This window comes from Pseudoliparis swirei, chromosome 5, assembly GCF_029220125.1.
Source record: "Pseudoliparis swirei isolate HS2019 ecotype Mariana Trench chromosome 5, NWPU_hadal_v1, whole genome shotgun sequence".
Lineage (NCBI taxonomy): Eukaryota > Metazoa > Chordata > Actinopteri > Perciformes > Liparidae > Pseudoliparis > Pseudoliparis swirei.
Window position 1 is genome coordinate 7,241,524 of NC_079392.1, and position 25,016 is coordinate 7,266,539.

At 44.7% G+C, this 25,016-nt stretch overlaps 1 protein-coding gene across 3 annotated transcripts in view; it reads right to left on the reverse strand.

The window, feature by feature from the left end:
- Positions 1-3,467: 3,467 nt before the first annotated feature.
- The window catches only part of LOC130193899 (pre-B-cell leukemia transcription factor 1-like), a 63,530-nt gene continuing 41,981 nt past the window's right edge, over positions 3,468-25,016 (reverse strand). The window contains exons 3-9 of one of the 3 annotated variants that reach the window (XM_056414725.1): positions 17,806-18,080; positions 15,975-16,165; positions 13,904-14,039; positions 12,341-12,500; positions 9,277-9,389; positions 8,396-8,485; positions 3,468-5,979 (exon numbers count right to left, since the gene is read on the reverse strand). In XM_056414725.1, coding sequence (XP_056270700.1) covers positions 5,887-5,979; positions 8,396-8,485; positions 9,277-9,389; positions 12,341-12,500; positions 13,904-14,039; positions 15,975-16,165; positions 17,806-18,080 — 1,058 coding nt within the window. In that variant the 3' untranslated portion in view covers positions 3,468-5,886. The remainder of the gene's footprint in view (positions 5,980-8,395; positions 8,486-9,276; positions 9,390-12,340; positions 12,501-13,903; positions 14,040-15,974; positions 16,166-17,805; positions 18,081-25,016) is intronic. The other 2 variants (XM_056414727.1, XM_056414726.1) reach the window with 2 other exon arrangements.

Below are 25,016 nucleotides of genomic sequence, written 5' to 3' on the forward strand. Positions count from 1 at the left end.
TATGAAAGTTGGGATGAGAGGAATTCATTAAACATCTGTGGGTGGCGCATACGGGCAACGCCAGACTGTTGGCAAAAAAGTCCTCTGCCAAACTGAACCGTTTCCAAATTTTAATTCTGCAACACGCCCACAATCACTAATGACTTGACCCTATTCCTGCAGAAGCTCCTCTAACCTGGAGGTGTTTTTAGGATTCACGCGCCAGAGATCCATCAGTGGAGGACAAGACTTGTTTCGTCGCATTAATGCAGATCCGGGTTTCCCGGAGACAAAGCCTCTCCGATATTTTGTGCCCTCGGACACTTTGCGTCGTCCGCTTGAGTGGCCCTTCCCCCGGGCACATGTGTGTGTGTGAGTGAGTGTGTGTGTGTGTGTGTGTCATGCTGGCAGGCGTTGACATAACTGATGCGCATTATGCGTGACGCATAAGGCCATATGAGCCTCGCTATTGTCATTGATATAATGTGAGCCCCGAGCCCCACTGTGCCGCATGCACTGCGGTCTGGATGAGGGCTGATTGATCGGAAAGTCGTGAGCGGCGAGAGGCCTCGGATCAGGTGACGAGGTTGTCGTAAAAAATAATTAGAATTTTGTTTTTGAAATAGCAATGAAGCATTTTGCAAATCGAACGTACGCGTACATTGAGGCGTGTGTTTAAAACACACTTTGAAAAAGAGATGCCGAGGATGCCCTCTCTCATTCCATCGGAAAGTCTTTTATAGCACGCCGCTTGTTCTTGTGCGACGCTTCGAGTGAACAACCAGAGCCACAGAAAAATATGTTCTTCTTATCCAGACATATGAAGCAAGCCACACAACATACAGCGGAGGAGGGGCCTCCTCCCATGCTGGATTTGTAGTTATTCGTGTGTTCATTTAGAAGTTCGTCGTCTTTACACATTTTTTTAAAGAGGTTCCCTTACTTCTGGAATATATCAGTTTCACCTGGACTCTCTATTAAAAACTGGGTTCATCGCCAAGGATTTGGGTTCAAATGTAGGAGGCGTTTTTCCGTTGAAGTTAATGTTGTGTTTTTTGTGGCGCTGTTACCAAATAAACCTGAACAGCTATTCAAATGAGTAAATCGTGGAGGCTCAACGGTGTTATACCTGTGACTGCAGAGTACGAACATGACGGTTCCACTTAAGCTCACTTACCCAGCACCACCATCAGTTAAAAGCAATTTTAGCAGCCGATCGGACAACATTTTGAGTGCTTTTGAAAAAAATAAAATGTCACAATTTTACATTTGATTTGTTATTGAAAAGCTCATGACCCCTACATTATGGGCCAGCATGAGCAATACCAGGAGGCAGCTAAATGGAACGCAGCCGTCATTCATTTGATTGTTTATTTAAACTTGTGATTTTTTAATTAAACCCATTTAAATAAAATAAAAAGTGATCTCTGAAGGAAATATAAAGTTTGTTCATTTTTAGACAAGTAAGCTACTGTCATTCAACTGAATTAAAATATCCATATTTCAACGTAAAACAGTTTCGACATGCGTATAGAAACACTCTCAAAAAACCGCAGTTAAAATACCAGTTTAAAGTTGAAGTCTTTTTTCTTCCCCAAGACATCAAGGCATCTTTTGAATTGCAAATCTGTGATTTTGTGGGAATGGCTTGCTCTTCTCACAAAAGATCAAAAATAATAACACCTGCCATCCGATTCCTATTCCTTTAAAAAAAGAAAATGGATATAAGCCAGTTTCATTTTGTGAATGACCTTTTAACAAAATGCCACGAAAAGAGAAGTGGTTTATTTATTTATTGTTTGGCTAGATTGAATGTATTGCTCTTCGTCTACTTCTTTCTTCATGGATAAAACACCTCAGAACGTCCTGATTCCGTTGCTGATTGGATTTGATGTTAAAAAAAAAAGAAAGAATAATGATCATCGCAATCTTCTTAAAAAAACCATGTAGCATTCGTCCCGGCGGAGCGCTGTATCCAGCCTGTTTGTTCACACAATCAAAAGAACGTACAGCGATTTAACTCCGAATGGGATTTGCACCTTTTCACCACGTAATGACTGAATCAGCCTCACAATGTGTTTTTTCTTCTTCTTCTGGTTTCCTGAGGAGCACATGAATAAATTAAACGCGTCCAGCATACCTCGTCTTTTTATGCCTCACAGTGGCCCTTTTGATAGAAACAAGGAGGCTCCTCCATGTAATTACACGTGATCATGTTTGCATGTCACTCCCACAGTCTCTTGTCATGCTCTCCGATTTCGGATGCTCCTGGGAACCTCTCCCTAATCCACAAGTTAATTTTTTTCCCTTTTTTGTTGTTGTTACATTTCCCAAGGATGGATGAATTGGAGGAGCAGAATCAGACACATCCTGTCTGGTTTATCTGGAAGAGAGAGATAAGTGTGGATTCCGCCTCTTTCAGGGAACGCACATTAACCATGCCTGGGAGGGAGAGCTGGGTGTTTGCATGAGGGGAGGAGGAGGTGTGTGTGTGTGTGTGTTCTTTCTGTCTGCCGGGAGCACACAGCTTTCACTCTCGGGAAAACTGTGAAAATGTCCCCTTCACACCCTCGGCAGCACGCCCGAGCTCCGGCGCCATGTTAAGCAGGCGATAAAAATGCCTGCGTGCAGTGGCAAACTTGAAAAAGGGGGGGCGTGCGATGTCATCCAGGAGGTGTCGGACTGACAAGTGTGCGACGTGAGAACTTGTATCCTAGTGACTGCTGACCTTGATCCCGTTACCACCGCCTGGGGCGAAGAAAACAAGTTTGAGATGAGCTTCAGCTTCAGTAGAGGGGAAACTTGACAAAAGCACAGGGCGAGAAAAATGACGAAAAAACAATCTGCAATGTATTTATGCAACAAAAGAAAGTATTTATTTGGGATACGCATCGCCAGTACAAATTAAGAGACCATAAAACACACCTTTCAGCTATTCCTCTCTGCAGAAAAAACAAACATTTTTTCCATTTGATACCTTTTATTTTTTTTACATACGCAGAGATGTTAAAAGTTAAAAACCTGTCAAGAAAAAAAGGCTCCACGGTTTCACTCTGAAATCCTTATAAAAAAGAAGTTAACATTCAAAACACCGCAGTACGTTATTTTATTGAAGAACAAAAAGAACATGCAACAAATAAAACATTTCATGTTTTACAAATTGTTCCGTTTTTCTTTTCATGTCTTTTTTCCTTTTTATATAGATAAAAAAACAAACTCAAAAGCGTCATTACATGAAGCTCTGCTATTATTTGACAGGCAATGTGAAAAGTAGAGTGAAGTTATTATTATTATTATTACTATTATTATTATTAGTTCTTCTTTTGAGGGGTGCAAAAACAATCCGTACGTTTGCCTTGCATGGCCGGTGCTGTCAATTCACTCCAATGACTTCAAGAGACACGACTGAGGCAGGTTTCTGTGCATCACTTCAATGTTGCCCCCCCCCCCCCCAAGACCCCCCCACCCACCCCCTCCTATTATTCTGAGTGAGCGAGTCGAGGAGGAGCCCTCCGAATAATCCAAGTGAGTTTTATTTGTGGCGATCATGTCTGTGGATGATTTCCACGCAGTAGCTCTCCACGATTTCATACATGTGTAATAAATACAAACACAGTGACAACTGTAAAAAATAAAAATAAATTTAAAAAAAATGTTTCGGGCTGTACGACTGGTTGGGATTGAATTTTGTTTTTTCCGAGAGGAGTCCAGTTATGCTCATAAAAAAAAAACAATGTCAGGAGGCGATGTGAACGCAGACCCTTCAGGTCCCCTTCGTCCGGACAGGGGCCGCGTTGGAGGCGGGCTTCTGTCGCTGGTCTTTAGTACAAAATAACAACCAGGATGCAGCCTTGAATCCAACAGGAACTCTGTCCAAATTCAATAGATGCCAAATTTAAAATTATAAAAGAGTAAAGGTGCATATCTACATACTGTATATAGAGCATTCTTGGGCTAATTCACTTATAACGGGAGCATTAACAAAGAAATAATCCTGGAGCGAAGCCAACGTTATATCAAAAGAAAACAACAACTTTTCTCACAAAATGGAGACATACAAATATGGATTTGTGTGCCATCGTGGTGTTAAGTTTCCGTTTCAATGTATATAAACACGTCTGTATTCCAGCTGCATTTCCTTGGGCTTTGAATACAGAGAACCAGAACATGAGGACCGCGGATAATCAAATCCTATGAAAAGAGCTCCAAGCTGATCCCAATGTGGAGGATAAAAAGTCAAAATTTGGTATCAAAGTATGCAAATGATATCTCGTATACATGTTGAACCACATACTATACTGTACATACAACAAAAGTCACACATTTCTGTTCACATTTTGGATTGTTTGTGTCGATGGGTGTGGCGTTTTATTTTAGCGGCATTTAAAAATCAAATAAAAAAAGGGAATGGACTCTCAAACATTTAAAACACAAACGCTGTCGTTCTCTCTCAAACTGTTCCTCTTTGTTATCGTAGAACAGGGGTTTACGGGACAAGTAGCCTCAAGTTTATTCCAGCGCTGACTGCATGTGGAAGTCCATTTGAGCCACAAGCCGGGAGCGCCTGACACCCGGAGCACAGAAAATGATGTTTAAGCTCTAAGTCTTTATCGAAAGCAATTCTTAAGGATCATTTTTAATGCTCGCAAACGCAACACACTGCTCACAATGCCGCCGCGCTCTCGCCGTTATCGCGCAAATGGAATTCCACAAATGAAAAGTGAATTCAGAGACAGGATACGCAACGTGTCCAATCCCAACACCGTGGCACCTTTAATGATCTGAAATGTGATTCTCTTTGTTGTGGATTTGGTTACCAGCAGTATTTGGCTACATTTCTCTCACTGATACACACGCGGCTGATGTCTGATCATATACTGTATGAGCACTCTCTCTTTCTTCCATACGCCACTCCTATAGCTTCAAAATGTATTCCTGTATTGTTTTTCTCTTCGTCATTTACAAACGTTACCCTTTGAGTCCAATCAGGAGGCGGTATTGTGCTTTAATGCACGTCGGCGTGCCGTAATTGCTCCTGCTGCCGTCGATTTGAGTGTTTACGGGTCAAATCTTTTATGAATACCGTGGCCGCGGCCAACAAGTGTGACAGAACTTCAACTATCTCCACGAGAGAGTCTGCGTTAAAGTTCTTTCCGAGAAAATTGTGAATCCTTTTTATTATTGTTCTGCAGATGAGCAGAAATTTCAAATGCCTCATGTGTCCCTGTCTGCTGTAGAAGTTCTGAATACAAACTATGTTAATCGAGTTATTACGAGTTAATATGACTGGACTAACATAAAAACAATACTTTACGAAGTACGGGGTGGGAAATGGAAGGACATTAAAATGTAACATTATCAAAATTCACCTCCAGGGTTGAACTTTGACAAACAGAAACGTGTGAACCGAGACGGAGGTGCCATGACAGGGCGGTGACGCCAATGATTATAAAATTTGGTAAAACCGAAGAAATATTCACGTTGTTATTTTCGAATCGAGGTAGTGTGGAAGCATTTTTAAATTTACAAGACGTGGGGGCGTTGCGCTGCTAACGACGTGAACACATAACGATAATAATAATAATAATAATAATAATATGAGAGATACAAAGAGGCAACATGGACATCGAAACTGTACAAACTGTGAACTGTGGATGGGAGTCCCCTCTGCAGGCTGCTAACGGCGCCGCGGCGGTCCGGATAGGAAAAGTGAAATATTTTGTCCGCAAATGTCATCCCGGACCCCGGCGGCGTCCCGCCGCGTGACTACAAACAGTACGTCACGTCCAGTCCTGGTGGGGATTGAGCATAAGTTTTGGGAGATGTGGCTGGGGGAGGAGGCGGGGGAGTGGGGGTCGCAGTGATGGAGGGGGGCTGGGAAGCAGGAGGAGGGAGAGGGGTGGAGGATCAGTTGGAGGTGTCGGAGTGAATGCTTCCGGGTCCTTCTGTGGGTGAAGTCACCGACGAGGGGGTCGGAGCATCCTGCCAGCCGCCGTTTGCCTGAGAGGAGAAAAGAAGAAGAAAAAAAGAAAAGAAAAGGAGAGAAGCATGACTTTCACATTCATTACTCAATGCGGCCGGGTGAAAACACGGCGAGGTACAAGGTCCTGAGGGCGAGGTCGTGTACGGCGGGGCGGGCGATGCCGGGATGGACGCCGCCTTGGGCCAAATTTCCTCCCGGATCGGAGGAGCAGCTAACCTGGCTGGAATTACAGCTAATATTTCAGAAGACGACTGACATCAAATAAATATAAAAATCATGTTTTCAACCAAGCAGAAAGGGAGTGAATTAAAACCTCCGTGCCGTCGTTCACGGCGCACTCAAATTCATATAATGAAAAAAAAGAAGAAAAAAAAGAGAAGCTGTGTGAGGGTTTTGTCTCGACAGAAATTCCTGTCACTTCCGTTTTAAATAATATGAATAATATATGTGAATTTTGTGAAAAGACCCCCCCCCCCCGAAACAAAACAAGTACAATCAACGTCATGTGCACTAATTGTGACGCTGACAGCAGGAATTAACATACAATAAGAGCAATGGAGGGCCATTCCCCGACCACAGACATGCCTGTTAGAGAGCATTTAGGATATTAATAGTACGTTTAAAGCCATCAGAATATCTGGAAATGGTCCTCGACAGCCTTTCATTAAAAAAAAGAAAGAAAAAAAAGCCTGCTATTTAAGATGGCAGACGGTAGTGTGTAATCACAAAGTGGAGGGGTCAGATCGAAGAAAGTCTGACTTTGCCCGTTTCAAAACTGTAATCATCCACAGCATGCATTATGTATCCGCTCAGTCATTATCCAGTCATTGTGTTAGATTTCAGATAAGAATTCTTTATCTCTCTCATCATTTGCTCTTCACTCGTGAAACCCTTCGTCTTCAGATGTGTGGAAAACTATTTTCCTGGATACAGCATGAATCTCATTAACAAAAACAACAAGTGAGACTTCTAAAAGGCTGTTGTGGTGGCATTTGTATGATTAATTTCTTTAGTAAAAATAGAAATAGTAGCATCTTTTCTGTGTTATCTATCCATTTGATAACACAGTAAATATGTGAATTTATATTCAGTCCTCTGAATTAAAGCCCTAAACAGGCCAGACAAGGTTGAGATGACATTTAGCTCTCTCCTACAAGATTGACAACTTTGACGGAAATTACCGCCACTTGGAAAAATATCATTGTCAAAAAAAATTGCGAAGCACATATATTGCAGTGAGGCCCGAAACTCGTAAGTTACTCGCCATGGCTCCATAAATCACAGGCAAACAGCCGGGGCGGACAGATATCCCGCTCTTCCATTATGCATTGCGGGGCTTCTGTACAGGACACGAGAGTGAATAACACGGCATACCGTGGCAGTGTAAGATGTGGTAGAGCAAACAGGCGTCCAAGGAGAACCGTATCTGCGAGGTCAAAGGGACTGGCAGAGGACGGGGCCTGCATACGTGAGCGACCTCTCGGGGGCCGGCACAGCTGGCTGCGGGGGTGCGCTCCGAGGCAGCCGGGAAGGCCATTTGAATACACATACATGTTTTTGTACGAGGGGGGGGGGGGAGACATTTCATCTGATTATCATATGGCCACTGAGGCACGACGACGGCGACAGCGCGGAGGAGCCGCGGCTGTGACCGCGCCTCGTCCTCGTAGCGCGGCGGCTCGCTGTCAGGGCCATTAGTGTGGCGGGAACATGATCTGAGCAATGCGCTTGGATTGCTGTCCCGAGTCCACACTCTGCTCTCCTTGTGTCTGTCTTATCGATTTTCCCCTTTGCGACACGGCTTGTCGCTGTGAATTTTCACCCCCGCCGTTTGCCGCCGCCAGCGAGCGCGCCCCCCAACCAACCAACCCCATCCTTCCCCTCCCCCTACTCCTACCCCCCCCCCCCCCACACCCACAAACTCTGCCACAAAATAAGACAAACACGAGGGAGGAACGCAACCCGACGCACACAAGGAGTTGTGTCCTGTGGCGCGAGTGGTTCCCCCCCCCCCCCTTCTTTTTCTCTTTGTTGGTCGGCGGCGCTGTCTTTAACGGGAGCTTCTGGCCTCCCAGGGCTGCTAATCACGGGGTCAGGTGGTCCGAGGGGATTTGAAGTCCGGCGCAAGAGGTGTCACCTGTTTGCGCGGTCGGCTCGCGGGCTGACTGTACGTGGCTGCAGGTGCCGCGGCGGACCTGATCCGACGCGACAGGCGCAGACGGCGGCTGTGCGTGCGTGTGGCCAGGCCACATGCCTGCGTTGGCCTGGGCGGCGTGCTGCCTGCGGCGCGGGCTACACAGAGGCAATCAACTAGGTGACCACGGAGCTGAGACAAGTCCCACTAAGTGGCATTCTGAGCCCCATGGCCTGGAAATAATTGGCAGGGAGAGAAGAAGGATAAGGAGAAGAAGAAGGAAAAAAAAGAATCCTTACATTGATGCCCTGCGGACTGTACATCTGGTTGGCTGTGTGTCCTTCACTGTATCCGCCTGTCTGACTGATAACATGGCGAAGGGTATCCACCTGAAACATTCAGAGGCAACAAACAAAGCAAGGTCAGAGTCAACACGAGAGAGCAAAGAGAGAGGGATGACAAGACGCCGAGGGCACACGGCTGCGAGTCTCTCCTTGGAGACGACAGGGTCCAATCAAACAAACAAGAAGCGTAAAAAAAGAATAAAAACTATTCACAAAATAAGAAATAGCGTGCCCATGAGACTGTGAGGCCTGTGCAGACGGACATTTTAACTTAGGTCCACGTGTTGTTTTAACTGTGGGGTTAGCTCCCCTTTTGGGGCGTAGTAGTATGACAATGTGGGTGTGCATGACCGTGGGTAAAAAAACAAACATGCAGTGGAAATGAAGTAGAACCAATCTGTGGGGCAGCCATGTGAGAGCAACAAACCCAAAACGAGAGCTTTTAATGCCCGCAAGGCTCGGAAAAAAATCTGCTCGGCAAAACAATTTCAGACAGAATGAGATAACGAGAAAAGAAAACCTGCGAGCATTCCGACTCCAGAGGGTTCGCACGCTGATCCGAAATGATCACCACCATTGCTAGCCTCAAATCAGCTTGATTTGATTCAAATGTTACATCTGTAGCTACTCGTCAACAAGCAGAACCAAATGCTAACAAGTGGCGTGCTGTGCATTTAGAGCGAGCTCACTGGACTGAATTTGGCTTCTGATATGACTTGAATACTTCTGTCATTATAATCATGACACCTGTGCGCGACAAGTCAAAATGTCTCCTGGGGGGGTGTGAGGTGGGTCTGCCCCTGTGTCATCTGCGATAGTGCAGCTCGCGGCCCTACCTGTGACTGCACGTTGGCTCCCACCTGAGCCCCCTGGTACGAGTCCCCATTGAGAGACTGCACGCTCATGAACAAGTCCCCGGAGTTTGACATGTTAAAAGAGCCGCCAGAACCTGAAAGGAGAGAGGGAGCAGTCGCATCACAGAGAGACAGAGAGCAAGCAGCGGCAAGCAAGTCGGCCTGGAGGGGCACCATGCAGAGGTTAGCGAGCAGCCACACAGGCTCTGTTAGATGAGAGGAAGGCGGCCAGCCAATGGACACATGAGGGCAAGAAGAGATCCAGCTGTAGCCGGACACAAGGGGTGGTTGTGTCAAGTACACGTTTTGGCCGCCAGACTGTAAAATAAGCGAGTCATTTCTACGTCGGGTCTTCATGTGGGAGCTAACTTACAGTCCAAAGGGTACTTTCTTGCCATTAAACGCAAGTTCATAGTATTAATATGATTTCATTTCAGAGTTAAATGTGCTTAATTCAAAATTCAGAGCATCAGTGTAGCAGTAAGCAACAACTTTCTAAGTAGATTTATGATAAAAGCGGCGGCGGCCATCTACTCACGGACTTCTTGTGAGAGCTATGCTAGTCTCGATAACCTCGGACACAACCGGATCATTCAGTTAAAAAGGAACCAGCTGGTAACAGGGCCATCGTTACCGGCTCCCTCTGGCGGCCTGACACTTTGAGAGACTTTTCTACGCAACAAACCAGATCCGCACCCGAGACCATCCATGGTGACTGGACGTACTCGAGGAAGGAGAACTAATCGGCACTAAAGATTACAATGACGTCATCTAAACATTTAAACTCAAAGCTCAGGAGACTCCAACTGTGTTTATCGCGGCCCGCCGTGGCAAATTATGATTGTGGTTTCTGTTTGAAAGTTTTAGAGTTATTTTCATTTGTTGTTCAATTTGTGTTTCATGCAAAGTTGGAAATTGTGATTATTTGTACTGTGACCAAGTATTCATTTTCTTTTGAGATTTTTCAACAGAACTTCAAATATATTTTTGGAAATCATCATCTCCCAGAAAAGGAAATGGGGAAACAAGCTTTAATGTCATTGTCGTTAACTAAATGTAAGTTATGGTGCGATTAAGATCGCTACATGAACAACTAGTAAAGTGAAACATTTAGTTTTTGAAAAACTAAATGCCAACGAATATGGATTTAAGCAGAATATATCGTAAGAGAAAGATGTTGTGAATAAAGAAAAGTGTAAATTTCGGAGAATGATTACATCCATCTTTTTATCGATGCATTTTGACTTTTGGACTTGACCACTGGAGTTATTGGAAATGTCTCGACAACAGCAGTCAGAAACAATCCTTAAGCACCACTGGAAACTAATTCTTCGAATATGTATAACGAATAAAATAAGTATAGACTAATCTTTATTTGAAATTGTGCATAAATACTGTGTTTGAACATAGATATGATATATATGTTATGATATATTATATATGATATGTTCATAAAGATATAAATAGATATGCAAAATTAAAATATTCGTAGCATTGAATGTTGATTTAGGATTGGGTTGTCAACATTATGAAAGAAGCGTTGAACTATTCAGTCCATCTTTAGATGTTATCATGTTACTTTCTTGTATTTGGAGATAGCCTTTCATCTGACTGGCTCGTTTATATAAAATAAGATAGAACTTTTAATATTTATTTTATTAATCCAGAAGGAAATTCCTATACCAGTGATTGCTCAAAAATGTCACCAAAATAAGAATAACAAAACGCATGTAGCTGGTCTGTCTGTTTGCACTGTTAGCATCATTAGCTGCTTGCCGCTGGCTCAGCTGTTGCCATGTTGAGAGCTGTGTGGAGGCAATCCCTCAATCATAGATATGCTCTGAATTTGTAATTTAGCACCTTTAAGTATTCTGTGGTCGGCTCAGGATGTGATTAGCCTAGCCAGGAACCTTCAAACCAAACTTGTGCGACCTTTGATTTAGTTTTCTGGTCTAAGAGTACATTTGTTTTCATGGATCGAAGCTAGTTGTTTGCATCTGCTTCCCATACTTGTCCCATGCTAGGATAAACATGTTTCCTGTTCTGACTCCTGCTGACACTGTAAATACACAATTTTCTCAAAAATAATTAACTTTAGCTTTAAAAGATGAGGCTAGCAATATATATATATATATATATATATATATATATATATGTATGTTTACTGTCAACAAGTCTCATAAAAAGAACAACATTAATTAATTAAATTAAGGACTTTACGACATAGAAAAGAACCCTGGATCTTAGTTATATAGTGTCAGTTTTTAAAATGTCAATTCAACTAAATAGGCCCCTTTTTTGCAATGTTACCCAAACAGAAGCAAACAATTGTGAATATTTGGGCTACTATTCACACAGATTTGCTGTTAATGACTATTTACATAGAATTGATGTGAGATTGTGTGTAATGTGAGGAACAAAAAAAACAACAGTGGCCATGTTCTTGGTAATTTGGTTAAAAGTATGGCTCATTGATTGTTTTCACTTGTTTTAATTTTTCGACAACAATGGCAACTATGGCACAAAGAAAGAAGGAGTTGGAGGCAGCACTTGTTAGTAGAGTCAATTATTGTTAATTTAGTCTTTTAATGTGATTTGTTGACAATAAGAAAAGAAGGACAGAAAGATCCCCAGAACTATCCTTAGAATATGAGTACAGCAGAACAGGATGGAAACAGAGTTAAATAGTCACACATGAAGAAGAGGATTCATTGAGATGAAGACAAAAGGACAGTAAGCATAGGGAGACTCGGCATGGGGCTCAGGTCGGCTTATCTCTGACATAGCGTTGACCTAGAAGTGTCGTCGTACTTGTTAAGGTGACCTGTCCAGTATAATAACGGTGCATTACCAGGTGATAGGCATAGTCCTTTATCCGAGAACGGCCTTTTTGTTAGTGCTAATTTGTTCATGCCTTACAAATCACCAGCACCAGCATTGAAATAGCCTCAGAGTGATATACCGCAAGAGTTGTTTAGTTGTAGTGATGCACAGAGAGGAGGTACATGTCTATTAGCTGATCAGAGCCAGGGACTTCCTGTCTCACCTGCAGAGTTTGGAGTTGAGGGTGAATTTGCTTGGCTTCCATGTGAGGACGCATTAGTCGCATTCACGGCAGTTCTCGCAGCGTACATGTTGGCTTCTTCTTGGAACTTACCAATGTTTTTCTTGTATCTGATTCTTTTATTCCCAAACCAGTTGGAAACCTGAGCAGACAAACAAGAGAGGGTAGTTTAATGCTCGTGAAATCTCAACAAGCAGAAGCCTCACCACATTTGGGGGGGGGGGGGGGGAGGGGGAGGAGCAAGCGTTCAGAGATATCAGGGTGGTCTTTTCTAGCTCAGCCGTAATGGCATGTAACACTACAGAGAGGTAGAGGCTACATAGACTGGTGCTGCGAATCCACATTAGTGCCAGAATGGAATGATTGCCAATAACAGTCTCATTATGTCACCATGACTGCAGCTATCATCAGAACTCACGCACGCACCAATCAGTCAACATCCGCTAACACCCATTACTGCTAATGGACTCCCAGATGACGCCAGGGGGGTAATCCCAGCGCTAATGATAAACAACATTAAAATGAAAACCAAATCAATCCTGCAAAGTTTCCAATACGCAGAGTAGGTAAACATCTCCTTTATTATGGCCAAGAAACGGAAAGCCTACAAATCATTCAGCCGCCGAGCAGCTTCCACAATCAGGCCCCGATGCATCCTCAAATCATTTGGTGAGAATTAATGAAATCAATTGAGAAAACAATCCATTCCCAAATGATGGATTCAAAACACAAACTGCTGTTTACCTTGGCGTTGCTGCCCTTATTATCAATTCTCACGGGATTGAAACGACTTGAACGCTAGAGTGCAAAGATAAAACAAACAAAACAAGGGGCCTAAATATTTGACCCTTATTTTTTGCTCGCCGGCAGCCACGGCGCAAACATCTCAAGAGTTTTTATTTTGAGATGTTTGGTAAATTAGTTACGGCGAGATTAATAGAAAGCCGCCGTTGCACTGCTCATCCCTTAAAGGACCGGCGTGCTGCCTTTCAGAGGCTAATGGTCTGGCTAATTATTTCCATATGCAGTGGGGTTATTTTCACAATTCATTAACCTATTGGTCTTTTTATTTGTATTAATCAAATGTTTGGATGAGTAGCCAAAATAACGAAATAATAATCATTTTAGAATCCCACAAAACAAAGAAATGTGTGTTTTGTACTTTTACTGACTCCAGATGTTATGGTTTTTTGTATTTTGAGTTAGAAGAAAACTTGTTCCCCTGTATGATGAGAACTTTGACAGCAGTGTTGTCTCTTCAATAGAAACAAAAGAATCATTGGTCAAAAATAGCTTTGTCTGGTTTGAATTTATGACACGGCATATATTTATACTTTGAGTCCTTTGTTTTCTCCCAGGAAGCTACCGCTGAAAGATTAGAGGAGCTGTCTGTACCCATGACAGTCAGGAAACTTATTATTAGGTTACTTGCCAAGACGCTCGCAGCCCCTTCGGATTAGAAATCTGGCTTGTCTCAGTCGTCTCTGTACAGTGGTGTTCCTACAGGTGATGGTGAGGTGAGGTGTGCACTGATCTGTGGTGTACCTGGGCAACTGTGATGGCACACTTCTTTGCCAGCTCCTCTTTAGCCTCTTCGCTGGGGTAGGGGTTACTGAGGTGCGAGTAAAAATACTCGTTCAGGATCTCTGTCGCCTGCTTGTTGAAGTTTCGCCTTTTCCGTCTGCAAAAAACAGCAGAGAGGCAAATTAAAACAGGGGTGGAGTTCATAATGATCGCTGAGCTGTTGCTTCGGACACTTCCCGAGTGAAAGGACCCCGGACCATTCTTCACGAGAGGAAAAGAGATTATACGCATAATAACTACATAGCCTAGTGTAAGTACAGTCACATTCTCACAGCAGTTGTCTTTCCCTAAATCCTTATTAGGTCTTCTTCACGTCTTTGACCTCACGACAATACCACCAGGACTAAAATTGTTAACTTAATAGTCGACTGGTCTTCAAATAATGGAGCCTCTTAAGGTCTTTGCTTTGTGAAAGATGCTTCCACACTACAAACCAATTAATTTAGCCGCAGTTACAGGAAGTGGCATTATTTTATATATATATATATATCCATAAAATAAATGATGAAAACAACTATTGGTAGGGCTCCGTATCAAATCCCAACACTTAGACGTATCGAGATCACATGTCTGGTCAGACAGTTGTACATTTCATAAAAAATACCAATTTAGATCTCGAGATAAGTTTCTGTCATTTCTAGTTCAATCTGTGTGGTTTGTCGTTGGGGTTTGTACAAAAAGGGAAAAAAAAGAATATTCCTAAATTTTCTTTAAACCTGCAGCCTTTTTTTTGGCCACTTGGGGGCAGCGCAACAAGCTGTCCGCACATATGAAGTTGTTGTGGCAAACAGGTTTGCCCACAGTTGTGTATTTACACATCCGGCGCAGACACACACAACATCATTTGAAGAGGGAAGGGGAAATATCCGGCAGCACCCATGAGACCAAAACAAAGCTGTCATTTGTTCCATTGTTAATGCAAAACACGATAATTAGAGCCGCTTTACAGCGAGCACTGCACCAGCATTGTCTTTGGCTTCAAATGGGACAGACTAACCGCATCCAATGGGAAACACACGGATCATCCAAAGTTAAATCGCTATGTTGCAGCATGCTCCGAATACATGGCTGCACAGATCTCACATGAAATACTAGCATACATTTTCTCAAAGCTTCCCCCCCCCACCCCTTTAAAGCAGACAGATGCCACATGCTGATGCTCACGAGTTGACTGACCCTCCATCTCCTGCACCTATCAGGTCATGTCTGCATGTGCCACATCTGAAGAGGGCTTTGCATAAACTGCAGGGAGAACCCTGTAGAATCTCTATGCATGTATCCACCGGTGAGGAGATTTGTGCTAAAATCTCTGTCCCGCACTCCAAAGCCTGCTTGAGAATATGCAAATGCACCCAGCGTGAGCTCCAGCAGCCAGTAGATTAATCATGGCGGAGCCTCTCAACCAGTGAAAGCTCTCCTCTCCTCTCCTCTCCCGTCCCCTTCCCTCTGCACCGCCACAATCATTTGCAAGAGAATAGATAGGGAGCTTTGTAAAGCAGCGCATGCCTCATTTAAATGTTATGCCTCCGACTCCCGACTTTTGAGTGACATTTATCCTCGGAGAAATGTATGCAAATCCAAAGCGCGCATCAAAAGGAACAAGCGATTACATTAAAAAAGGGAAATCGTTAGCGCCATGGAGCACGCGGTGAACTCTCATTGGCCAGCGTTGCTGCTGGGTATGCGGCTCCAAATGGCATCCATAGATGCAGCCTTGGATTTGTGTGTGTGTGTGTGTGTAAGCTGCAATAACAGCATGTGTTACAGCATGTTTATAGCATGATAGGCCTCCTACATCGACCATTTAAATGATATCAGGCCACGCAGGGGGGGCACGTGATGATTTGCAATGTTTGTTCCAATCGGCGATGTTGTGAGCGCGCCCTGTGTACGGCGGGAAAAACACACACACACACACACACACACACACACACACACACACACACACACACACACACACACACACACACACACACACACACACACACACACACACACACACACACACACACACACACACACACACACACACCTGGCATCGAGGAAGCGTGAGCGCAGGATCATGACGGCCTCGCAGGTGCTCTGCTTGAGCTGCATCTGGATGGAGCTGAACTTGCGGTGGATGATGTTCACCATGCGCTCGATCTCTTTGGGCGAAATCGGCCGCGTGCGCGACTGCTCCCGCAACAGGTTCATCACGTGGGTGGTGAACTCGTTACACGCCTGTGAGGAGGACACACACACACACACACACACAGACACACACAGGTGCAAACACACACAAAAACACACAGGGGTAAATATAAAAAAAACTGTAAGGCTTTTAATTTGTCAATGTGCGTATATTCAAATTCACAACTGCAGAAACCCACATCTGCACACACACACACGCACACACACACACACACACACACGATGTCGTACAGTATTTAAAAGTCACAGATTAAATAAAAAAAAGAAAATGTAGTTCTGGGGCAAGCTTCCTCACAGAGCCAAGGGGGAATACGAGCGCTGATGTGCTTCATATTTAACAGAAGTGGTGATGGCAGTGTGTTGAGAGGAACCAATGACAGCTGCTCTTCGTTTCTGACGCACTTTCACAGCGCAGCCTCCCTGAGAGACGAACACGCCACAACGTTTTTCATTCATCCAGCCCGTGTGACACCAGGCGTGAATCCGCCACGATATTACACTCCGACTCTGCATCTCTTACTGTCTCCTCTTCTTTATTTCCTCTCCTCCCCGTCGATCTCTCTCTGGATTTGGCCGTGTCGGGCTTTGTCGGTGTCTGTCTATCTGCATGTTCGTCTGTCTTACTCGCACGCATCTAGAAAGGGGACGCCGTTGTCGTGAATGCCTCGGTTTACGAAGGCGTTGAGAGGAAATCATCCCCCCCCCCCATACCCCCCCCACAGCAGACTTTCAAGACTATACTTGTAAAACTCACAGAGACACACAACAACAAACTGCATATGCTGGACTATTCTGGGCCGAGAAGACAATCTGAAGGGGATTGTGACTGAGAGTGGATACATGTTGAGGAAGCATTGACTAAAAATGTAAACAGTCTTGGAAAATGTATGTCCAAACGACCATTAACTGATTTTAAGGGCTCTGACTGCATATTTGGGTTGTTAAGGAGGGTATTTTGAGGGGAAAAGTATTGGAAAAACAAATGCCGAAATGTGTAAAAGTTAAAAATGACCATTACAATTCTCAAAAGAAAGCCAGAGGCACAACACAGAGTGTCTTGGTTTGCCTCAAAAACTTTAAAATACTCGGTGCTATCAAATATGATGTAGATTAGCGGCAAATCCTCGCAAAAAAGAGGAGCTGCAACTTCCTGTGTGTTTACTTCAATGAATTAATGAATTAAACAATAATTAAAACAGTCCCAAATAAATGTTTTTCAATCGAAGTTTAGAAAAACAGTTTGGGTGGTAAATGCTCGGCTTTCATTACACAGAGCGCACTTGTGTCCTGATGGCATTTAGCCAGGAACCACAAATTAATGCAGGAAATAACACAGATTTATTTAAGTCCACAGACTTTAACATACAAAAAAAACCAATTGATTCTTGTGGGTGAAGAAAAGAGTCTTGTGATTAAGAAGGAGCTTTGTTAAGAATTGGAAGGTGACCCTGGAAATATGGTCAATTAATCAAGAAAGTTATCTTTTTTATGTCATCGTACTGGATTTACACAGGGTGGAGCATTATGGAATAAGTAGTTTAGCATTTTTTTTTGTATGTAGTACTTTTTTATTGTTGCTATTATTATTTGTGTCAAAGGCAATTTTTTTACTGGAGAGAAAAAAGATGCAATTGGTGAAAAAAAGAAGAAGCCTGATCTGCTGTCCTCACCTGCTCGTACTTCTCCAGCTCTGTGTGGTAGATCTGTCTGATCTGGGTCAGCTTCGCCCTGTAGTCCGAGTGCTCCGTGGTGTGCTCCGCCCCGGTCGCGGCCTCCGCGCCCCCCGAGGCCGCCGCTGCCGCCACCGCCGCCGCCCCCGCCACCCCCGCCGCCGCCCCTCCGCCTTTCTCCGGACCGGACACGCCCTCGGCCAGCAGCATGTTGTCCAGGCGCATGAGCTGGGGATCTGGTGGCTCCTCCTCCTGGGCGCCGCGGATACTCAGCACTGCAGGGGAGAGCAGGAGGTCAGAGGTCAGCCAAAGAAAGGTCACACCGACGGTGGCGTGATGCGCCGTAAACAAGCTGTCAGCCGGAGAGAGCCGGACCGCCACGTGCACCAGCTCGGCGTGAGTCGGAGCAAAGACAGACACACGAGCAGAACAGGCCGTTAGTGTCGAGTGTGTGGATACGAAGACAAGGATGCCTTGTTGAGGAAGATACACACATCTCTACGTCTCCATTCATAGCATTCGGCCCCGCTCTCTCTGGTCTTAACCGCTTCATCATCCACAGTTGATTCTCTGAATCAGTCATTCACCCTGCAATATTAACCGGTCGGCTGATTTATTAAGACAGTATGTCAATTTAAAGTCTTTCTTTTCAGAATAAATGCCAAGCAATTGGAGGATGTTATGCTTTTCTCCAGTTATTGTAAATTCAATATCTTTGTGGTATAAGCCAAAGTAAGACGTTGGAAGACGTCCCATTGGACGTGAGGTGATTTTATACAAACAATTTATTGATTAATCTGGAAATGTCTAATGAAAATAATCTCAAGTGGCAGCTTTAGATGCAACGTATTACAGTATTTAGTTCTAAAGGTTCGGGTTAGGCCTTTCCCTAAATCCTCCATTCTCAGTGCTGCTGGATCCATCCCATAATCTATTGATTTTCTTTCACTTTCCCCTCCTTTTATAATTATTATGATTACCATCTGTTTTTTATGGTCCTCCTCAATAGCTGCCAGAGCGGTTGCTGTTTGTTTGTGGTCTATTCTTGTGCATCTTTTGTCTTCAATTGGAAAATAACATCTCTAATTCCCACGTTTAATTTCATCAGTGCAAAAGTGGACACAAAGCTTGTTACTTTGTGTATATTAAATATACACGTATATTAGCTGTGATTAGTACGGCTGACCTGATGAACGAAATGTTCCTCATCCTTCTAAAGACGTAAACGTTAATCTTGAGCTTCCTCAACAGCAGCAGCCTGAGCGGATACCTCGGCTTTCCACCAGAGGTCTCCCTTGCCATTCTTTGAAAGACTCAAGTCCCACCTACATTTCCAATTTTCTGAGGTAACCCCCCCCCCCTCCCCCCTAGCCTCTGACTCTTCCTCCTCCATCTGAGCACCATCCATTTCAATATGAAACACCTTCCCCTGTGTGGAGCGTCGTGTTGCTGCCATTCCAAATTGAAACCGGCAAAAGGGCCAAAGCGAGCCAGGACTACACTCTGTGACTCCTCCCCCCCCCCCCCCCCCACGCGCGCCGATAGCCATTTAAAACGCTACCATTTGTCATGTGCCTTGTTGTCATTGGATGAGAAGGGACAGGAAGGGAGCACTTCATTAATCCAGAGACAATGGGAGCACTTGGTGCATTAACCCCAGTAGACCTGGGCTGGGGGGGGGTCACCGGGATGAGAATGAGGCCTGCTGTAGTCACCCCCTCCTCGCCTTTTTAAGTGGGCTGGAAATGCAAATATGGCAACTGTTGGCGAGAGGGAGAGGTCAGTGGTTCAGGCCACCGGCTCAGCGGGAGGTAGATTGAGTGTGTGTGGGGGGGGGGGGGTGACCCTCGGGATGGCAGGACTGTACAAACATCCTGTCTCATTACCCAGACTCCTTCATCACTCCCGTAATGTATGGACGGGCTCGGGAGGGGGAAATCTCACCTCGGCGCTGCCGCGACTGCAAACTGCGCCGTGACCCGATGAAACGCGCCCCATCAGAAACTTTAAACCCGGCTGTCTGCTCCAGTTAACGTACATCAGCAGAGGCCCGACCCCGGCTCCTGAGCACTCACCAGTATGGAGAGGCAGTTTTTTCCACACTAAAGTTACCACCTCATAAATACCAGACTACAGTGAGAGCGCGCCACAAAAATCCCAGAGTAAAAAGAGTCATTTTCAGGAGGAAAACACGAGCTATGAAGAAAAATGACCCAAAAAAAGACAACGATAAGATGCGACATTTAGTATTCCAGGGTGGACTAACAACCAATGCTGAGATTCAGAAGACTGGGAGTATTGATCTCTAAATTAGGCCTGTTGAGCTATTCAACTGACCCTGTAGAGAGTAAAAACTAATGTCTGGGAAAGCTCCAGATTTTTTCTCAAACCTCTAGACTGGCGAACGAAAATATAACAAAAAAAGAACTTCGATTCACGTCTGCCAAGTTCCGACTTGAAAAGTTCTTTATTTGAGTTTATTTCTCTTGGCTACGAGCGACTCCAACATCCGCCTTATCGGAGCGCCTGTTGCAGAACAAGGTCATTCTTCTCGGAAAGGCAAAGTGAAGAAGAAGAAGAAAAGAAAAAAAACACTACCGGGTCCAACTTTTTTGTTTTTGCAGAATCATGGAACCCGAAAAATAAAAAGGGTTGTGGAAAACAAACGACTACGCTCAACGGGGGCCTGGTATCCGAAGCCGAGCGTTACTCCTCGAAATAAATAGGTAAACGTGTCTTAAGCTGACAATGTACACAAACTGCCGACACGATCCCCAGGCCTCGCTTGTTGACACGTGTACACCCTCGCTAATCAGCCCTCGCGTATCACATCCTTTCCTCGCTCGCAGCCCAGATTCCCAGCTCCATTCTTTGCTGCTGATCCAGCTGTCTTGGAGAGCATCTGTCAGGAGGGACCCAGGAAGGAACAATGCATTACGCCATGTTGGCTGTGTACTGTCATCCCTCATTGACAGCACATTGTCACACTTACACCGTGTCCTCTGAGCTGCTGAACAAGCTCAGTAGCTGGGGCCTATAATATCAGCTCTTTCCCGCCGCCTCTTATCATACGATCTGATGGGCACCCGCTCCGAGTGGGGTTAATGCGGATCCCGCGGGGGGCGGGGAAGGATGCGACGGCGTTTTCGCTTTTTTAATTTAAGCGACTAATCAGTTTGATCCTCGCAACGGCGACAGACATAATGGCAACAATCGCCTTGAGATGGGACGCGTTTTTCCCCCCGCATGGAGGACAACCGGCAGACCTGCTGACGCAAGCAAACAAAGATTGATGTGTTCCACCCCTGAACCTAGAGCACGTAATTAAAACCATGGAGGGATTATCTCAAACAAATAAAATTACGAAAGAAAAGAAAGGGATAATGTGCCTCCATAAAATTGGCTTTGCTGTGGGTCATAATTACACGACTCAGTGAGGGCCACTTTATTGGCTAATGGCGCCCTAATTGATTCATCCTAATGTTTTTTTCTGAGCCTCGGGTCTGCTGGGCACTCCCTGTCCAATAGTGCTGGTGAACTTACTTAGCCACCCGCAGACAAACATTGAAGGTTCTCCCAGGGATAAACAATTGTATGCGTGCCGCCCCCACACACACACTCCCCTACCCTCCTCCCCCGTGAGTGAACACACATTTTCTGTACGTCTCTAATGGATGCCATTTCCCTCTTGGAGGCGTTTCAAAGATGGCTCGTTGTCAGACGCCGCCGTATTCCCTCCCTCCGGTTGTTGACAAGCAATTCTCGCAAGCAGACGAGCACCGGGGCTTTTATTGCTTCACTTTATTCTCTGAGAATCCCCCCCCCCACACACACACAAAAAAAAAACATGTGATTCTCACATTTGCGGTTTCTGATGGATTCGCCAATATAACGTACAGAACGCAGGACTGCGGTGTAAGTGTCGGAAGGAAACCTCCACCCGTGTTGACGTGTCGGATTGGGTCAAGATTTGGGGAGCACTGGTCGCTGGGTGGAAATGTCACCGGCTGAAGACAGGAAAAGTAAAGCGATATTTACTTAACCTCGCCAATATATATAATACCAGGAGTAATTGGCTTTTGGAGAAGTGGATGTCTGGTTGTTTATCTGGGAATATTTATTTAATTTCCTCAATGAGGGGGGAGAGCTTTTGGTCTTTGAGGATAAACTCGGAATATCATGCTCTGAGATGATGTACGTCCCCATTTGGAGGGAGGTGGGGGTGGGGGGGGGGGGGGGTGGGGGTGTCAGCTTGCCTAAACCCCCCTTCTTCCCTCCCATTGCACATGTGTAACACTCTCCCCATATATTAGTCATCCGAGAAGATTGGCCCGCAGCCTCATAGGAAGATGGCCGTGGGTATTAAAATACTACTTGCAACATTTCAGAGCAGAACATGGCGAGTCTTAATTGAACAAAGACCGTAAAATAAACTCTCTCTGAAGGGGGGATGGACCGTGGAAAAATAAGAAGTGGGTTGGCAGCCGTGGGCTAGCCTCTGTGGTAGAATGTTGTCACTGAGAGAAGGACACGTTGCAGAATGTCACATCATCTCGCCGCCGTACGTAACAGAAGTTAGTGGGAGAAATATACAAATTGACAGCAAATACAAGCAGGATCCAGGTCTAAAAATACGCTTTTTAAAGTCAGTGACAATATTTGGGATGATATCAAAAGCTTGTCAGGGGATTAAAATTTCTTCCAGGACACTGCTTGCATCTTCAAAATGATTCAGTTTTTTTCCTCCTCCCTTCTTTTTGCCGTGGCATAACAATATTCGACTCAAAAGAGTTACGGCACACCATGCTCTGCGGTCCAGATATCGTATCCTATCAGATTAACGGAGGCAAATGGCAGGCTGTCAAAAACCATTACCATATGTAATCCCCCTTCTAGATTTTGAAGGCATGTCGACAGGGACTGTTGGCATGGCAGCCTGTTGCGGCGATCGGGTGATTGGGGGACAGAGCCTGATGTTTAATTAATGATATTGGGCTGTTCTGTCACAGTTAGAGAGATGGACGGCCCTCTGACAGAGATTGGGCACCTCGGTTCGAACTGGCAGACACCTTTTACGAGGCCCTCCATTCTGCACCCACACGCTGAAATGTGATCCGCAGTGTTACATCACCGGCAGCAGGACGGGGAGAGTCGGCCAACAGTGACACGCGATGCCGGTCAGGTGACAGCGTGTCCAGGCAGATCAACAACGCTCAGCGTGACATTTTCTCCGAGTCCTTTGAGTAGACAAGGCAAAGGGCACGAGGCTTTAAAGCGACAACCCTTTGATGCTTTCATATCAGTGTTGCTCTTGTGTTGCTGAGCAATCAGCCAAATGAGGCTTATTAAAACTTTTGCTGTGTCGTGTTGGTCTTACCTGTGAAATAAAAAGAAGAAGCCTCTGGCACACAGGAAGTGATGCATCAGGCTGTTTGCTGACTTTGCGAACAGTAACGTTAGCTAGTCACTCAGTGAGCCACCGCAAATGAATGGAGCGGCACCGTTGCTACAGCCTTGTTGAGGATGGGGCTTCATGATTTGTTAGTTGGAATTTGTTCAAACTTGACTTGGGTTTAGGGGGGAAAGAACGTCCTAAATCTTCTTTAACCTTCCTGTTACCTTTAGGTATCTTTTTAGGGTCAATTTGACCCCATTCAATGTTTAATGTCGGTGTTCTTTCGGGTCAATTTGACCCCAGGCTGTTTTTCACTGTGTCAAACATATAAGAAATATCAACTTTTTTATATATTTAAAGGGCTATTTAAAGTACCTCACACTTAAACTTGGAAAACAATATTAATTCTAATAATTTTCTGGAGGTTTTAATTGCTGGGGTCAAATTGACCCCAAGGGTAAAATATGTTAGTAAATGTGAAGGTAACAGGAGGGTTAAACATTGAATGGGGTCAAATTGACCCTAAGGTAACAGGAGGGTTAAAGGAAAACACAAGAAAATGGTGGCACATCCAATAACAGTCCGGCAATTACAGTGCAAAAAGACGTTAGCTTCAATCCGGCAATAGCCATGTTCGCTAAGATGTAATATTCATCATATCCAAGATATTTCCAAAATGTAAAGAGTATGTGGCATATTAGCACCAACTATTATTTGACTTCCATAATTCTGCTGACGGACAAACCGAAGAAAGTAGTGGCGGAGGCACTAATACCATTACTGAATTCAGTTGGGGGGCAATATTGAGTGTATTTACCAGAGACAAGTTGCATTCTTTTTTTCAATCGTACAGACATGTAGCGAGCTTTCCATAAGTTTGGGAATTTAAAAAAATTAAACGGCGACATAAGCAGTGCTGACACTTAAAATTCAAGTGCACAACCTATCTGTGTCCCCAGGTGTGTATAATGAATGCTTTCATGGCTCCCCATGTATTAAACACAATTGCATAAGAGTTTCTAAAAATCACCTGAGGGTGATACATTTTCGGAGTTATCAAATATTACAATTCAAATAAACGGGTGTCAACAGCGACCTTCGGCACGTGGTCTTCCAAACAGTCATGATGTAATCTTGCCTCGAAGAACCAGCCCATCCTCCCAAGACAGTCCGGCGGGTCTGATGAAAGCCAAACGCTTTTGCATAATTAACCCTTCCTGGTCAGGCTGCGGTCGGCCTGTCTGCTTGAATTTACGGTGACAGCCCCGGCCCTATTTGTTTGCATTGGTGCTTCACTGGGCACACTTCATTGTGGCTTCGGCAGTTAATAAATCACAGTGGAAGCCCCCTCTCTCGACGCCAGCCTGTGCTACGGTGGTCCTGTCACAAGGCAGGCACCAGCGCCGAAGCGACAGCTACATGCTAATTCGACATCGGCATAATTCATTATACAGTCGCATGTGTACTGGAATGGAAAGGGAACCAACATACACCAGGAGGAAGACGACAGGCATCAAACTGTTAAATCCCGCTCCCCTTAAGTCCCCTCTGTTTGCCTTTGTAAAGGCTCAAGTGTTTTAACTCCTGCCAGCACTATCAAATTATACAGAATTTATTAGATATGCACAAGAAGAGCTTTGGGATGTGCAAAGAACACAATTATGTTACCGCTGGTGGAGACACAAAGTCCTGTAATTCATTGAAGGGAAAAGGAGTTCACCGACAATATCAAAGAGGTTAATGGACAATGAGGACAATTACGAAGCAACTCAGCTCCTTAACATCGTTGTTAGAAAAAAAATCTGCCAATTTCTTT